The 18,013-nt window shown below is 36.9% G+C and overlaps 1 protein-coding gene across 7 annotated transcripts in view; it reads left to right on the top strand.

Moving 5' to 3' along the window:
* Positions 1 to 17,012, top strand: part of PHC3 (polyhomeotic homolog 3) — a 69,588-nt gene extending 52,576 nt beyond the window's left edge. For 5 of the 7 annotated variants that reach the window (XM_054580412.1, XM_054580421.1, XM_054580409.1 and 2 more), the window contains 4 exons: positions 2,661 to 2,775; positions 8,629 to 8,761; positions 8,853 to 9,084; positions 14,247 to 17,012. In XM_054580412.1, coding sequence (XP_054436387.1) covers positions 2,661 to 2,775; positions 8,629 to 8,761; positions 8,853 to 9,084; positions 14,247 to 14,401 — 635 coding nt within the window. In that variant the 3' untranslated portion in view covers positions 14,402 to 17,012. Of the gene's footprint in view, positions 1 to 2,660; positions 2,776 to 8,628; positions 8,762 to 8,852; positions 9,085 to 14,246 lie in introns of those variants that run through there. The other 2 variants (XM_054580427.1, XM_054580434.1) reach the window with 2 other exon arrangements.
* The last annotated feature ends 1,001 nt before the right edge of the window (positions 17,013 to 18,013 follow it).

Genomic DNA, 18,013 nt, shown 5'->3' with positions numbered 1-18,013 from the left:
CAAGTGATCTCACATCTTCATGAAAAACAAAGTAACCCTTTCTCTCACAAAATTGGGGACCTCAATTAGTTAAAATACATGATTGGCCACTCCATTAGAGACCCAGAATAATACTTGATTAGGTAAGATGGAAGTGTAATTTTCTGTGACATAGCCCAAAGGTAAGCAGTCTAGGTAGGGCTCCCTGATGTTGGGCACCTAAGCAGCCGGTGTCTTATGGCTCTGCCATCCCTAGAATGTTGTTCTTATATCCAAGATAACTAATCTTCATGATCACATTCTAATCAGTGAGATGGGGGAAAGGGAATTTGCAAGCATTCCCATTCAAATGTCATTGGTCAGAAAATGGCCACACCTGGGGCAGAAACTGTAGCATCCTCTCAGTGGTCACATTCCTAGCCAAAAATTAGGATTTTGTTTGTGTGGGAGAAAAGTGAAGAATGAATACTGGGGAATTACAGCTGTCTGCCATAGAATCCAGTCTTTATTAGCTAAAGCAGCAGTTTTTGGACTTACTTGGTGCTGTCATTTTTGTTCACAAATGTGAAGAAGTAGCCTTGGTAAATTACCAATTTTGTTAAATCCTGATCAAACATTAGAACAAGGATTTGGGGATCTGTTATCGTTCTTCTCCTCTCTGTGAGAAATAAAACTGATGTTCTGTTTTTGTTAGGGTGTTAACCCTTTAGATCATACCTGTGTGGGATCTCCGCTCTATCACCAGCAAAAACATTTCCTTCTCCTTTCTAAGGTACCATATTTTGCTGTGTATAACGTGCACTTCTTTGCCCAAATTTTTGAGGGAAAATTACGGGTGCACATTATACATGGGTATAATGAGTATGTACCATGGGTATAATGGGTATAGTCCATGCATAATGCACACAAAAACGTGGCTGCGCATTATATACGGGCGCACATTATACATGGCAAAATACGGTATTCTATTATCAACTGTTGCATATTGTCTGTTAACTAATAAAAACTGTTAAAGCTTTCAGTATAGTCTGGAAATGGAACAACTAGAGGAATGTACTCTTTGGGGCTGGATTGGTGGCAGTCATGGTTGAGTGAAAGATTCTCCAGTGCAGGCTTTTCAAGGTCTGATTAAGTTACAAGCATTTACAGAGTAAAACAATACTCTTGGAGGTTACGACATAAGGTCCCAGGAACGAGTTGTTGGGCCACAGATGTGTGAAAGCCATCTCTAGGTAATTGGAAGGAGCAATTTTTTATTTTACTTGCTTTGAAACTGTTTCTTCCTCATTGCTACTAAATAGATGACTTGTTCTTATGAAGTTACTCTTGAGAATTTCCATAAAATAATCGCTTGTCCAGAAGGTATCCAGCCATGTAATATAAAAAAAAAAGAGTCATACGTTGAAGAAGATACAAGAGAGAAGAACCATTGTACATACAACAATGAGGCCTCAGTCCCCTTCAAAGTGGGCACCTTGGGACCTCACACAGTTCCAGTCGCCTTCAGCTGATCTGTCATATTTTCCCAAATCTCATGGATGGTCTGAAACCTCTTCCCTTTCAAAGGTGATTTCAGTTTTGGGAAAAGCCAGAAGTCGCAGGGCGCCCAATCTGGGCTGTAGAAGGCTGAGTCACCTGGGTGATTTGACATACTGCCGAAAAACTTTGCATGAGATGTGATTCATGAGTGGGCATGTTGTTGTGATGAAGCTACCAATCATTGGTTGCCCATAGCTGTGGCCTTCTGAATCATCTGAATAATTTCTGTGGAGGAATGTTCAAGCTCAATGCAAAATTTGATGCAGATTTGTTGTTCTACTTGCCCAGTCACTTTGAATGCGATGGCCACGCAGTACTCATGTTCACTCAACAGCATCTACTGCCCCCACTGATAGGACAGTGAAGTCACCATTGTTCACACGTGCACATTCCAGTCCACTCTCTTTGGCTGTCAGGTTACATTGATGTTGTGCAAACCTTTCTTATTATATTAACAATAGCTAGACTTTGTTAAAAGATTGTACATAGTACATGGCATAATCTTTGTTAAAGATTAACCTAAGCTATTTTTGTTTTAATATAAGTAAAAGGGAATGTAGTGTAGGGAGTGTTTTATAGTAAGATGAATACATCTTTTTATACTGTACACTCTGGATCTCTGAGAATGTTATTTTACATACTCCTTTAAAATAAGACATGTCAAAATTTTACCTTCTTTTTTAAATCATCCTTTTTCTCTCCAGTTAGGATTAAATAATGTCTGCTGTATAGCTCCATAGCACAATGTACCAAAATTCATATCCCAGAAGGTGCTTTTTGAAAGTGTTCCTCCTGCAGCTTAGTGACTTTGTCTTACTCATCTTCATTTCTCTTACAGTGCTTAATGAAGTTATTTGCATGTTTTAGACATGTTGGATTCTTAGCATAATGAACCTTTAAAATGTATATAGAGAAAACTCCGTAAAATTTTTATTCAGGAAAAAGAGGGAATTGATGGAGGTGATTGTTTTTGGAGGCTTTGCCCTGCCAAAGTGGCTGTGGATTGAAAAGTTCAAAGCTCATTCCTTTATGTTTCCTGGAGTAACTGAACTAGCAGCATTCCACCAAAATAGAGGCTAAAAAAAAGATTTGCCACAATTAAATTTTTGGAAGTTTTTTGCCTTTGTTTCCTTCTTTTTTAGAGACATTAGAAGAAATGGACAGTGAGTTGCTCAAGTGTGAATTCTGTGGGAAGATGGGATATGCAAATGAATTTCTGCGGTCAAAACGATTCTGCACTATGTCATGTGCCAAAAGGTATTTCTGTTATTTTGAATTTCCTAAAGCACAAACCAACAACCACTGTAACAAAACCAAAAAACTTGTAGAGTGTGTCAGTAGTCAAAACTAGATATTATAATATAGAGAAATAATATCAAATAGACATTATGCGGAACTACTTTGGTATTTAGTTATTAAATTTTGCTCTTTGAAAATTACATTCTTATAACACAATTAGTTTTACAGCATGATCTAATATTGAAGTAGCAAACTCCTGGTGGTAAGAGTATGCTTAGGAGACCCTGTGAATAAACTACTAGTCCTCAAGGTATCAAAAACAGTTTTTGTTTTATCACTTGATTTTTTTGTTAGTATTAAAATACCAGGATTTACTTTGTTTAAAATGTTTTCTTTGTTTAATTGTATCCTATTTTAGGTTTCTAAATAGGACAGCTGTAGCATGTTCTCCACATTGTTACATTATCAGGAAATATCTGTTGTCTTTAAGTCTGTATTTTCACTAGTAATATTACAGGTAAATGATATTGATAACAAAAAGGAATGTTTATTATCTTCATTGATCTTGTCTCAAGTTAGTTTACATTTTTAAAGCCCCTATGATTCTGATAATGGTAAAAAATTCATTAACTGGAGCCTTGTTTAAAGTGGAGAGGCCAGAAGGGGGAGCTCTCACACCCTATGTTGATCTCAAAGCACAACAGGGAAACTGTAATAACCGTTCCCAATTTACTTTTCCCCTATATTCAACAATTTCATCTCCTTCACTGAGGAAATAGACTAGAAAAATAAAAGAGCAGAAGGAAAGGAGTGTCTGACTTTTTGTGGCTTGTCATGGTTGCATTGTACTGGGTTGCAGTTCCTTGTTCTAGAATAAACTCATTTTGCTGGAGAAATATCTAGCTGACTTTTTTGTTTACATCAACATAATAAACCCTAATATTGGTATTTACTACTACAGGTGAAGTGTGTGCACAGGTTGATTATTTTGAGGTTTGTTCTCTGTTCCAAAGAGTTTAAGACCTTAATTTTCTATGTCTAGGGACTTTCTTGCTTGAACATATTATTTAGTATGGTGCCACTAAAATATATTTAGTAAAACTTAGTATAAATACTATACAATTAAATAAGTAATAGAAATATTTTCCTCCCAATATGGGTTCATTGGTTTCTCTATTGGCAATCTGTTATTCAGACATTCTTTTTTTAAATTATATTTTATTGGTTATGCTATTACAGTTGTCCTCATTTTTCGCCCTTTGTCCCTCTTCACCCAGCACCTCCCACTCCCTCAGGCAATCCCCACACCATTGTTCATGTTCACGGGTCATGTGTATAAGTTCTTTGGTTCCTACATTTCCTATACTGTACTTTACATTCCCATGACTATTCTTTAACTACTGATTTGTACTTAATCCTCTCACCTCTTCACCCATTCACCCCCGCCCCTCTCCTATCTGGCAGCCATCAAAACTCTTTCTGTATCCATGACTCTCTCTCTTTTCTTCTTGTTTGCTTAGTTTGTTTTTTAGATTCAGCTGTTGGCAGAGTTGTATTTTTTTGCCTTTTTTATTGTTCATAGTTTTGATCTTCTTTTTCTTAAGTCAGTCCCCTTAACATTTCATATAATAATGGTTTGGTGATGATGAACTCCTTTAGTTTTTCTTGTCTGGGAAGCTCTTTATGTGCCCTTTGATTCTACATGATAGCTTTGCTGGTTAGAGCAGTGGGTGTAAGACCCTGCTTTTCATGACTTTGAATATTTCTTGCCAATCCCTTCTAGCCTGCAACGTTTCTTTTGAGAAATCAGCTCACAGTCTTATGGGAACTTCCTGTAAGTAACTACCTGCTTTTCAGATTCTCTCTTTATCTTTAACCTTTGACATTTTAATTATGATGTGTCTTGGAATGGGTCTCTTTGCATACATCTTGTTTGGGACTCTCTGTGTTCCCTGGACTTGTATGTCTATATCCTTTACCAAATTAGGGACCTTTTTTTTTTTCCATTATTTTTTCAAAAAGATTTCCAATTTCTTGTTCTTTCTTTTCTCCTTCTGGCACCCCTATGATGCAAATGTTGGACTTCTTGAAAGTGTCCCAGAGGCTGTTTATACTGTCCTCATTTTTTTGGATTCTTTTTTCTTCTTCTTGTTCTGATTGGTTGTTTTTTATTTCCTTATGTCCCAAATCTTTTATTTGATTCTCAGCTTCAAATTTGTTGTTTCCCTATAATTTGTTCTTTATTTCAGTTAGTGTATCCTTCATATCTGACTGGATCTTGTTTATGCTCCTGAGGTCCTCACTAAGTTTCTTGAGCATTCTTACAAATAGTGTTTTGAACTCTGCATCTGACAGATTGCTTATCCTATTGCTTATCTCCATTTCGTTCAGCTCTTTTTCTGGAGCTTTGATCTGTTCTTTCATTTGGGCCGTGTTTCTTTGCCTCCTCATTTTGGCAGCCTCCCTGTGCTTGTTTCTATGTATTAGGTAGAGCTGCTTTAACTCCGTGTCTTGGTAATGTGGCCTAATGTAGTAGGTGTCCTGTAGGGTCCAGTGGCACAGCCTCCCCTATCACCCAAGCTGGGTATTCAAGGTGTGGGCTGAGTACATCCTCGTCTTGTAGATGAGCTTGGTTGCTTTTGGCAGATCAATGGGAGGGATTTGCTCAGGCCAGTCAGCTGCAAGGATTGGCTGTGATCACTTACCACCAACCCCTGCCCTCTGTGGAGGATCGGCTGTGCAGGGGCAGGGTGGTGGTGCTCTGACATGGTCTGTAGCTGTGCACTGGATGTGCTGGCTCAGGGATTTGTTGGATGGTGCAGGCCAGGGTCAGCCCCCACTTGTATTTTGCCCAGGCCCACCCTTTCTGAGCTATAAAGCAATCTCAGAAGGCTGCTACTTGTGCTGGGCTTGGAGACTCCCAGGCAAAGCCAAGTTGTGAATCTAGGCTGGCTGCTGCTAGTGCCAGGCCTGGGGCTCACTGAGGCCAGCTGTTGCTTGTTTGAGAGGATTTAGGAAGTTGTGTAGCGTGAAGCAAGACCAGTCATTTGTTTGGAAAAGCAGCTTGGGTAGGCTGGTAAGTTGGGTGGGGTGGAGTCTCTGGAGATCTCCAAGGCAGGTCAAACACTGTCAGCCAGGTTGATGGAGTTTCAGATATGGCACCATCCTGTTGGTTCTGGGGAGAGGGCTCAGAAAAGGGACATTGGCCTCTGCTTGCCTTAATGACAGACATTTCAGTTTCTCCCCGTATACTACTGGTTCCTTTTAAGCTGCTATCCCAGTGCTGGAGCTCTGAAGGAGTGGGTCTGCATAGGTGAGTCCATGTGTGGGTTCTGTAAGAGGAACTGCTTGGGACTCCAGCAGCTTCTTCTGCCAACTCAGTCCCCACTGGTTTTTCAGCCAAAAGTTGTGGGGCGTTATCTTCTTGGCTCTAGAACCGTGGGCTGGGAGGCCTGGTATGGGGCTGGGACTCCTCACTCCCAGGACATCCCTTCTGAATTTTTATCCACCACACCTTGGTCAGGGACCAGCCTGTTCCTCGTCTGTGCCCCTCCTACCAATCTGGATGGATGTGGTATCTTTAATTCTGTAGTTGTCAGACTTCCATTCAACTCGATTTCTGATGGTCCTGAGTGATGGTGGTTCTATATTTTAGTTGTAATTTTGATGTGGTTGTGTGAAGAGGCGAGCTTTGTCTGACTATGTTACCATCTTGACCGAAGTCCCCAGACATTCTTTGGTGTTATTGATATTCCTAATAAAATTATGTAACTCCTGTTTAACTTGGGAGTTTTCCCGTTGGTGTGTACCACAAACAGGAAAGAAAGAACAGTGGCTTTATGATTCTAAAGGATCAAAACCTCTGAGGGAAGAGGACTACCTTTCAAAATGTTTTAAACTTTTTGACTTTTTAGAAATATTTCTGGACTTTTATTCAGTGCTACCATCACTCCTCTCCCAGAGATAATTGCAGAGTTGTCACATTACCGTACCTTTAGGTGAACCTCTTTAGAAGGTTAGGGGTCCTGACATAAGGAAATAACAGCCGAGAGAGCAGAAAGGAGAGGAAAAATTAAGTCAAGGAGGAACTGCTGCTGTTTACATGACTCTGCCATGGAGATGTAAATATCTAGGGACTAAGTAGCAAATATAAAGTTGTCTCTCTTTTTTTCATCTTTAGTCAGTGGGGAAAGAAGTTTCATCAATTAATAAGAATGGAAATCAGAAACAGAGCTGAGCCCATTGATTAGCATAATGAACATGCCAGGAGCTTGTTAAATTGTTTTAGTAAAAATGAGGTGGTCATTGCGGGGGGAAAAGCCTATTCATTCTCAGAGTGCTCCTTACTTCCACCTCCTGATATTTTCATAAAATGTATGTGAGGAAAATTTATTTTGGTATCTGTATATTGGTCCTAATACAGGTATCAATAGCCAAGTTAATTGAGATTAATTCTTGTCATTTTTCTGAAAAGTCGTCTTAGAGCAAAAGAGTTTTAAAAGAAAGAAATTACAATGGCAGATTTGTATGTGTAAAAAAGAAGAGGAACTGCAGCTCCCGTCAGCTGGCTCAGTTGATTAGAATGGCATCCTGTACACCAAAAGTTTGTGCATTTGATCCCTGCCCAGGGCACATACCTAGGTTGCAAGTTGGATCCCCTGTCAGGATGAGTACAGGAAGCAACCCAGTACCTATGTGTCTATCTCTTTTTCTCCATCCCTCCCTAAAATCCTCAGGTGAGGATCTTAAAAAAAAAAAAAAAAAAAAAGGAACTGCATGTATTTTGCTTAGCTTTTCTGTAGCTTTTTAGAAATTTGTTGTTTAGTTTATTTGTTTTCACTCTTCTAAGGATAGGGTTGGCAAACTGTGCCCAGGCCGTCATTCCTGTAACCTATATTTGTATGGCCCATGAACTAAGGATAGTTTCTAAATTTTGGGATGGTTGAAAAAAATCAAAAGAGTAATATTTTGTGACTCATGAAAATTATGGGAAATTCAAATTTCAGTGCTACTAAATAAAGCTTTATTGAAACATATTCATGCTCTTTCATTATGGTCTGTGACTGCTTTCATGTTAAAATTGTAAAATTGACTAGTTAGGACAGAGATTTGAATGGCCCACAAAGCCTAACATTTTTACTATCTGCTGTTTATAGAAAAAGTTCCTTGGCCCCTGTTCTCGGGCCTTGCAACCCAATAAATGATATAGGACTCTTAAGCTGTCATTATGCCTTAGTAAGGTTATTCAAGTATACTAGACTGTCTATTTTGAAAATAAAAATCTTTCAGTTTTAAAGAATTACGTATTTTTAAATTCCCTGAAGAGTGAGAGCTGTGAATTCCTTGTATAAGTTTGAAATCTCAACTTTACATTTTCACTCTTTGATTTCAGTAATATTTTTTTTAAGTATTTGACTAGCCATTTGAGATTTTCTCTTTCTCCACTGTGTTAACCTATTTTTATTAATTCTCTGTAGAAATTATTACTTGGGAAAATATCAGTTAGGGTGAACATCTAAATAGTTAATTCATAACTTCTTTTTCTCCTGGAACTTTCAATAATTTTGCTGCTGAAAAATCAGTTGTCCTCTATTTTGCAGAAAGTTTCCCATTATCATGCTGTTATAAGGAGAAAATATCAGTACTTGTCCAGTATTAGATTGAGAGCTCTGTTACTCAGATACATACAGAGACCAATTTTTAACTGTCAGCATAAGTAAATCCACTGAACACTATGGTACTTCCTGAGGTATTACAGTTCTTAATGAAGCATATGGCACTTACTGAGACACAAATTCACTTTGAAGTCATAATTAACTACTAGAGTGTCCCATATATCATTTAATATTTTTTCTTACTTGAATTTCATAGGTACAATGTTAGCTGTTCTAAAAAATTTGCACTTAGTCGTTGGAATCGTAAGCCTGATAATCAAAGCCTTGGGCATCGTGGCCGTCGTCCAAGTGGCCCTGATGGGGCAGCAAGAGAACATATCCTTAGGCAGGTCTGTAGAAACCTTGCTTCGATGTACAACACCCTTTTCAGTAATGCAAGGAAAGTGCAATGCTGTATTTTACTTGTACTACATTTTCCAGCTTCCAATTACTTATCCATCTGCAGAAGAAGACTTGGCTTCTCATGAAGATCCTGTGCCATCTGCTATGACAACACGTCTGCGAAGGCAGAGTGAGCGGGAAAGAGAGCGTGAGCTTCGGGATGTGAGAATTAGGAAAATGCCTGAGAACAATGACTTGCTACCAGTTGCACAAACAGAGCCCTCTATATGGACAGTTGATGATGTCTGGGCCTTCATCCATTCTTTGCCTGGTATGTAATTCAAGACTTTGACCTTAATATTTTTCTTGTGCATTCACACACAGGAATGATGTTAGCTCCATCCACACCTGTTGCACGAAAGGGCTAGAGAAGTACTTATGTATACATGTAAATCAAATGCCATTTGCTATTGAAATGTGATCTGTTTCCTCTTGCTTATTCCCTCAGCACAACTGGGTATTTTCTCATACCCCCAAGTCGATAAAAACTGACTAGTCCTGCTTCTGCTGTGACACCCCAGCCGGTGAAGATATTAAAGGTGCTCTCTTCTCTTCAGTCTGATTTCTCTCGAGAGGTCAGTAGAGAGATTGAGTCAGACTTCTTTCCTTCTGCTCTTCTATTTTTCTATTCTGTTTTCTCCTTATTTCCTAAATGAACCTTTTTAAAAAAGAAATGAGAGACTATTAAATTTTTTTACATTTTTGAAAATTAAGACCTTTTTGAATATGATAAAATTTTGGTTTCTTTTAAAAAATCAAGCTAGTTCTTTTAAAGGAAGCTGCATTCTTTGATTCTTTGCAATAAATAGGTTCACAAACAGTTCTGAAATATGATTTTTTGAGTAGACAACTAACATCCAATTATGATAGTCTATCCCAATATCGAGGATAACTTATGTTTTTCTGCTCTTTCATTTTGGTATTCTTTCCATCAGCTTAATCATGTTCTTTGTCTTTTTTCTTTAATGCAACAATAATTTTTTATATCCACTGGCTGGCTACTAAAGACATCTACTTACGAAGAGACCCACACTGGTTATATATGTTTAGACAGTATTTTTTTTTAATCAACAAATCTTATCCTTCACTTTGGCCCTATGAATATGGAACACAAGGAGATTTAAAAATCTGTCCCCTTTTGGTTTTATTGTGAATCATACCATTTCTCTTGATACAAGCTTTCCAGGGAAATACATCCCCTTTGAGGTTGTCTACAGGCTTATTAGAATTAATCCATCTATTTTTGCTAATTAATCTTTCTGTGCAGGTGACCACTGTCTCAGAAGCAAACTTACAGCTAATGTGCTGTGAAAGTAAAGAAAGTGTATTCAGTATTACTGCTTCTCTAAAAAAAAATCTGTCAGCCATTTTTACCTCATTATATACAGAACTCTATGGGATTTTATTAAATTAACTTTTCAAAAGCTTGTTTTAGAAATGCTAAATAAGTTTTTTAAAAAAGAAAATAAATGGTCACTTTTAAAGAAAAATTCTTTAAAAAGGGATACATTTTTCATGGGAGGATTTTTAAGTACGCACCTAAGAAAACTTAGGTGTGAATTAAGTGCTGACTATGCACTTAATCTGCTTTACAATCTGCTTTAAAGCTGATGTGTTAGAGGATGGTGAGTCTTTATTGTTTGTGGTTTTAATATTTAATGAAATAAGCTTTAGATTTTAGAACAGTTGAGATAACTTGAGGTTCAACCCTAAAATCTATACAGATCTCCTGGGCTAGACTTTGATTGTGTCATCTTCAGATGTAGTCTCAGTCTTCCAGATGGGCATGTGAGCTGTTTGTTAGCTGGATTTCTCATGTGGTGGAAAATACTTCTTTTCCTTTGGGGATGAGGGGTGGCTCATATCCTGAAGAAGACAGTTGACCAGTGAACAAGTAATAGGTCGTGCTGACTCTTGTCACTTCATAGGCTTTTTTTAGGGCTCATTTTCTAATTTCCCCCAGCATCCATTTGCCATGAGGATACCCTTTGGCTGCTTTCATTAGAACAAAGACTCCTTTGTCTCATTCTTGCTTCATTTGAGTTAAAAAAAATTATTATTCCATATAACTTGAGATGCTTGTCTTATTCAGTTCATCAAGACACTTAATTTTGTTCCCAGTATTTAGAGAACATTACATGTCATTAAAAGAAGACTGCTTTATAATTAAGAATTGCTTGGGACTGTTTAAGAGGCTGCTTAATATAACTCTGCTTTTCTTTTACTGATTAAATGGGAGTATTTTCAAACTGCTTGGGTAGTTTAAGTAACAAGCTTTTTTGTAAGCTTGCTGATCATTATATCTTCTTTCTCAAAGTTTTTCTCTGTATAATGCCTGTAAGCTTAAGGTAAATCTCATACCAGAATAAGCCTTTACCTTCATTTTCCTAGGCTCCTCTGGCCTTTGTAAACTTCCTTTTGAGCCTCTTGCAGCTCATTCAGGGCTGTTTGTTTGTTTGTTTGTTTGTTTTTTCCTCCAAGTAGTCTACTCCCAAGTTTTTTATTGAATGAACAAGCTTGTAAATTTTGTAATCTTTTGTATTTTGTTTCTTTCCAGTTGGGATTAGTCTTTCCTCTTTTATTAGGACACCTAAATTTACTACTGGAGTTTTCTCTTCTCTTTGTATGTCACCTTGGGAACCATGCTGGCAGGACCATAATAGAACCAGTGTGCAATACACCCAAAGCTCAGAGCTGTTACCAGAATGAAAAATTATTTTCTTCTAAATTTTTGTGCATTAAAAAGTTCTTTCCAAAAATGATTCTATTTCAGTTAATTGCAGTTACCTCCTTCAATTTTTTCTTCAAATAGTGAACAGCCTTTTGCAAATCAATTTATTGATCTGATCTACAAATATGCAGTAGATTTGGTTTTTCTGTAGGCATCGACAATGTAGGAATCATACTACTTACTGGTTTTTATAAACTAACATTGGGACTTGATTATTCTGTAGCATTGAGTGGCAGGTGATATCTTTTCACCAACCTTACTGAGGTCATTTTTGTGCAGGGTGAGTTTATTTTGGATTTGTCTGGAAACGTGACAGGATGCTTGCAAAGTTCATTTGTGACCCATGTCCATGTATTGAGGTCTGTGCACATCCTGATAGCTGTTTCTGGTGAGGCGAAGCCCGCTGACTTGTGTCTGCAGCTGGATATGTTTTGTACATGTCCCTAAGATGCAGGCTGTTGTACAGAGGTAGATTCGAATGTCAGAAACTCACAGAACTTTAGCTTAGCATACCTGGGGCATCTAGAATTTTTTAAAAATTCATTTTTCTCTATAATGATTTTTCTGGAAGTGTATTTGTCTGCTTTTCCCCCCTTTTTCTAAGTTACTTTATTTTTTTTCATTTCTATACGAAGATATCATATAGTATAACCACCACCACCTCTTTTTTTCGGTTGGTAAGGAAGTCGTGATCTAAAATTCTGAAGATAATGCATTCATATTTTATCATACTGTTTTCCAAACATTTCTGTTCTTTATTATTTTGCTAATACATTTATTGCCCACCTACAAGAAGACATTTGAAGAGGAATCTCAATGCAGAGGAACAAGAACATGCTGTGTATTTTCTTCACGGAGAACTCCTTGTTTCTATTCCCAAATGTAGCTCGTATGGTCCTCATTACTTCTCATTGCTCCTGTTTTCTGAACCTAAGTAAGTCCTATCCTACCTTTCTCTCTCTTCTTTTCTTTCCTGTGTTCTTGTAAGTAAGACTGAAGAGAGAAGAACATTAGTTCTTTCGTTTAAAGAACGATGAAGTCACAACTAGATGCAAGATTAGTCAGTTTTATCTGCCCAGTTTTGAGAGCTACCTCTGGGAAAAGAAAAGAGGCTTTTCTATGGTGAGTAACCCCATTTTAACTGAATAGTTCCTTTTATTTGGTAAATGGGCAAAACCATAAAAATTTTGCATAGGATACCATTGAAATGTCAGTATTTAAGAGTCTGACAAATTATTAAAATAGAGAAAATGATAAATGTTCTGCCAAAGTATTTTTTCTCAGTGTATGCATACTAGAAAAAGGGAAAACAGGAAAGATACAACCAACAAAGAAAGCAAAAGAAATAACCGAGAGAAAAGATGGTTATACAGCTGAATATAAAAAAAGTGTTTGTATTACCCTTACATGTAACTTCTTGGTAGCAGATTCTATTTTTTGTTCATTGTTTCTATATTCACATTCAATCATTCACTTACCCAAAATATATTTATTTAGCACCCATAGTGCTTTGTGCTTGGTGCTGGGGTAATAGGGACTTCATTATCTATATACACAAGAGGATGATACATTTGCAGTAGAAGGAATCATTTCTTCAAAGTTGTGGTATCCAAAAGTCTAATGTAACCATTTCCATTTTTTATCTTTTTCTTTGTGTTTCCCCTTAGAATGCTGTTTGAATGAAATAGAGACTTTCAGCTGTTAGTATTTATTCTTAAATTTATTTTTATAATTTTACTAAGGAAGCTTCTATATTTTGCATTCTCTCCACTCTTGATTCCTTAATTCATTAGCTTACCTGCTAATTTCTTTATCTTTACTGGGAAAGTTTATTGAATAACCTGAATGCAAGATTTGCTGGATAACAAAAACATTTGGGATTCAGGTAGATGCTAGCATTGTGTTTTTTACCTTAAAAAGCACCTGGTTTAGACTGAGAGCTACAATACTGGTTATTTGGCAAGAGATTAGCCAGTAAGCTCCTGATTTCATTGAGTATTTATGTTTCAAAAGTGGAGATGAGTCCAATGATATTAAGATTTGGAGTTGAAATTACAAGTTGAGCAGTACATTTGAGTAGCATTGCAGTGGAGCAATACTGCAATCTTAATGGATTGGTTCTGTCCTGAGTGAAAAATAAAAATGTTTTAGATGTGCTTGCCAATTGATGGTTGTAAATTAAAATAAGGTACAAGTGATAATGAAAGTGGTACTCTGCTACGTAAAATATTTCTAAATTGTTATTTAAATGACAGAACATAATATTTTATTCCTGTGTACTTGTATGTGAAGGATGTATTATATAGATAGTTAAGTTCATGAGGTATAATAACTAGTTAATCTAAATTTGTTATATGTGTGGCATTCTTTGAGGGTGATACCATCATCCTTTATGTGAAGAAATGCTATGTCTAGACTGATCATTCTGTACATTTTACCTGACTCTTACTAATTATTTCTTTATTATCTTAAGAATTAGAATTCCAAGTAAATTGCTTTACCTGGATTTTGTATTAATTTTTATTTACAGAATGCCAAGGAATACTCTTTTCTTCAGGAGTGAACCTAAGACTACCATAAATAAATTTCATTTGTTTCTCAGCCTTTTTTTCAGAGATTCAGACCCAGGGAGTCTGACTATTAGGAGTAATGTCTCATTGTTGTGTATTAATTCTAACTTCCTTCCTCTGATCAAATTCCAGGTTGCCAGGATATTGCTGACGAGTTCAGAGCACAGGAGATTGATGGACAGGCCCTTCTCTTGCTAAAAGAAGACCATCTTATGAGTGCAATGAATATCAAATTAGGCCCAGCCCTAAAGATCTGTGCACGCATCAACTCTCTGAAGGAATCATAACAGGATCTTGAGCCTTTGAGACAACATCAGTTTTACTCTTCTTAAACTAACTTGTAAGGTAAAGGCTCAGGTTGGCCTAGAATATTATCACTTATTGTGGTGGATAGCCAAGTACGTTGGGATTCCCACATCAAAAGCTGACATTTCTTCAACAGATAAAATAATTCATCATACATTTTCATAGTCAGCCAACATTGGTGAAATTAATTTTACAGGTTACATACAACATTGAAATTGTTATAGAGGGCCATGATATTTTTCAAAGAAATGTGTTATAGTAGATAATTTTTTAAGAAGTAATGTTTATCATTAATATAAATAATTCTTTTAAAAGTAATTTAATGATTTAAGTTTCTCCTCTTTTGATCCAATTTTGTTACACATTTTCCTACCCTGTAAGTTTTCCATAGGTTGTCATGAGAGATAATTTAGGAATAATTTAGGAGTCCAGTGACTAGACTTGTATGCAATGAGCTATCAGTGTGCATTTTTTAAAAAAACATGTCTGTTAGAAAGTTGCTTTGTCTATAAAAAAGGATTGCATTTAGCATGAATAATACTGATCTGGAAGTCAGAAGAGTTGGTTTCTATTCCAAACTTGACCAAGAATTTGGTGTAGCTGAGGTTTTCCTTAGTTTTTGTACATCTGTAGCTGTGGTTCTCAACAGAGATCAGTTTTGCTGCCCGGGGACATTTTGGTTGTCACCCCTGTGTCAGTGAGGGAGGGTTGCTGTTCTGTCCCACACATGGAGGACAGGGATATCGCTGCACACCCCACAGCACACGGGATAGCCCTCCCCAACAAAGAGTTACGTGGTCCGAAATGTCAGTAGTGCCAAGGCTGAGAAACTCTGGTGTAGGAATTGTAAATGTTTCTCTTTTTTCACCCAAAGGGATACTTTATACAATGGAAAATATTTCAGGTAGCATCAGTGTTCTGCTAAGTATTTTTTCCAGTGTATACATACTAAAAAAGGGGGGGTAAACCATTAAATTGGCTGATGAAGGACTAGCATATAAAGAATTTGACCCTTAGAAGATACTGTTTCATATTATCTTTCCTATCTGTCTGCTCCAGTGTACTGATACAGAAGGTATGATCTGGTTTTACCTTATGAACCAGTGTACATACAACCTTTGCTGACAAAACAAGAGTTTGTAGCAGGTTATGTGTGGTCCTTGGAGTTTTTCTAATGTTAAACATGCTGGGTCTAGCTAGAAAGCATATTCCTTTTTCCTTGACTAAACCCCTGCATGCTTCTTGCAAAGCACTTACCAAGTGTTATCTCTTGGCTAGTGAGATAAAATTTCATATGTACATGTTTTAGGGGAAAAAATTTTAAAGCAGAACCTTTCACTGAATAATTCGTGATCTATTAGAACTATAACACTAAAAATTTTGGGAGCTTGAGAGCTTTGTAGTCCTGGACATCAAGAATTGGTTTTAATCTTTTTTTTATCTTTACCATACAATGGAAATGTTTCATAATCGAAGGAACATACATAGATATTTGGCATAAGTGGGAAAAAGTGTATGGGTTTCAGTCATTGTCACTGCTCTTTTCAAAAAGACTGTGTTGAGCTAGTAGAAGACTAAAGATGTCATTAAAGACATCACAGATATTTATCTTTTGGCTTTGTGTACATTAGAGAATGTTGATTATTTTTATACAAAAATACAGCGGGTAATTTTTTTAATCTTTAGATGCCTCTTGTTTGAATGTATGCTTTGTGGGATTCTTTTGTGTAGTAACATTTTTTAAAAAGATGTTTACTGATAGTAACATGTAGGATTAGAATGTGTAATATAGTGTAAGGCTCATGTTCCAGACCTACAATAGCTCTTAGTCTATGTTACATATTTCCTTATATCACATTTTTAATTATCAGATTCAAGTTTCAAGGTAAGGTAGGTACTCTATAGTCAACTTTCATTTATTAGCATTTAACATTGTGACAAGAGTTATCATATGCTTGACTTTTCCCCTCATGTTGTAATTTCAGAACAATTACAGGCTAAGCTTTAGTAGGAGATGATCCCCTGTATGGGAGTGGGGTCACAAAGAAAATTCTCCCCTGGAATCAAAACTTTATTATAGATAATCCACAGTTTATGTGAAATTGATTATTTGGGGATAGATTCCCCTTGCAATAATGATTACCTCCCATGACTATATTATCTATAGCCTTTAAGGTGTTAGCTTTGAACTGTGTTATAGGTCCTCCTTTTATTTGCACCCTCTTCTGACAGCAGTCATAACATACTAAATGACCCTGTGCCTAACACTGTGTGAAGTATCCAAGAAAGCTTGCAGGAGGGGTTTCCATTTGAGAGCACCTTATAATCTTAAATCTTATAATAATAATCTTAAGAATAGCCCAGATCTTCTGTTTTCTCCATTCAAAAAATACCAGAAAATATACTGCTTTTTTCAAGGGAGTTGCTTTATTTAGAAATGGCTCGTTTGCTTTCAACTGGCCGTTCGCACCTTTGATGCCGCTGTTTCTTTCAAGATGATTAAACCATTTTAATTCCAGTTACATATAATGGACATGGACGGTAACACTGGGTGGCCATGCCTCTCCTGAGCTTTAAGCACAGTTTTATTATGATATAGGTGGGAAGAGTACTCTTATTTTCATGTTTCCTTCATATTATTGTTTCGGGATTTTGATTGACGAGAGGGATGACAAGCAGAAAGGGGATATGGGAAATTCTTCCTACTTTTGCTACTTAAGTTTGCATTTTCTGACTTCTTCAAACTGATGCACTCTTTTTTCCATTGCGGGAAAAGCTTTAAGCCATGTATTCCTAAGAAAGGAAACAAGCTGCGACAGCTGGTTTGTAAAAATTATTGTTCAAGTGACATGGATTTTCAAGCCTTGTGTAGGGATGTGTCTGACACAGCTATGCAGCTTTGATAAAATCAGTGTAGTATGAGACAGACTGCTGTCCCAAAACCTGTCACTTTTTTAAGTGGCATTTAACTGTTTCCAAGATGGTACTTTTAATTTGCCATGGCATCCCCTAAACAGACATTTGTTTTTTTTAGTCCCACTTTAAGGGCTGTCACCCAGAAGTAGAGACGGTAAAACGGGAGGAGGGAGACGTTCATGAAGAGACTTGAGAATGTGAGGGAGGCAGACGAGAGCCTGCCACTTGCTAGTTTATCCCACTTCGACACTGAACACATTGCTGCACTTTTGAAGTTAATACTCATGTTTTACCTAGTTTTGAATAGAAATGATTTTAAGTAGCCCACTGTGTTTTTTATTTTTGTTTCCTGGTGTGTTGAAACATTTAGAACTGTATGAAGTAAGTATTTTTTATGCCCATGCCTTTGAATAATTTTTGAAATAGCTAATCTTTGTATATCCAGTGTGACATTATAGTCAGACATTTATTCAAATACCAGTCTTAGGTTGAGGTCTATCATAGTGCCCCATATCACTGATGTGTTCAATTACATGATATTAAGTCCCATTATTTGCATTTGAGGGTTGCCGGTACCACCGTGGTACAAGTGTGCTAGGGAGGCAATATATAGATTGTGTAATCTTAGGTTGTGTTTACATGTGTGGAAACAATTTTGGAAAGAATAAACTGTTGTA

Source organism: Pteronotus mesoamericanus, unplaced genomic scaffold (genome assembly GCF_021234165.1).
Source record: "Pteronotus mesoamericanus isolate MK-2021 breed Mesoamerican mustached bat unplaced genomic scaffold, CSHL_Meso_final contig_116, whole genome shotgun sequence".
Taxonomy (NCBI): domain Eukaryota; kingdom Metazoa; phylum Chordata; class Mammalia; order Chiroptera; family Mormoopidae; genus Pteronotus; species Pteronotus mesoamericanus.
The sequence above is the reverse complement of the archived record's forward strand: the minus strand, read 5'-3'. Positions and strand labels throughout refer to the sequence as shown.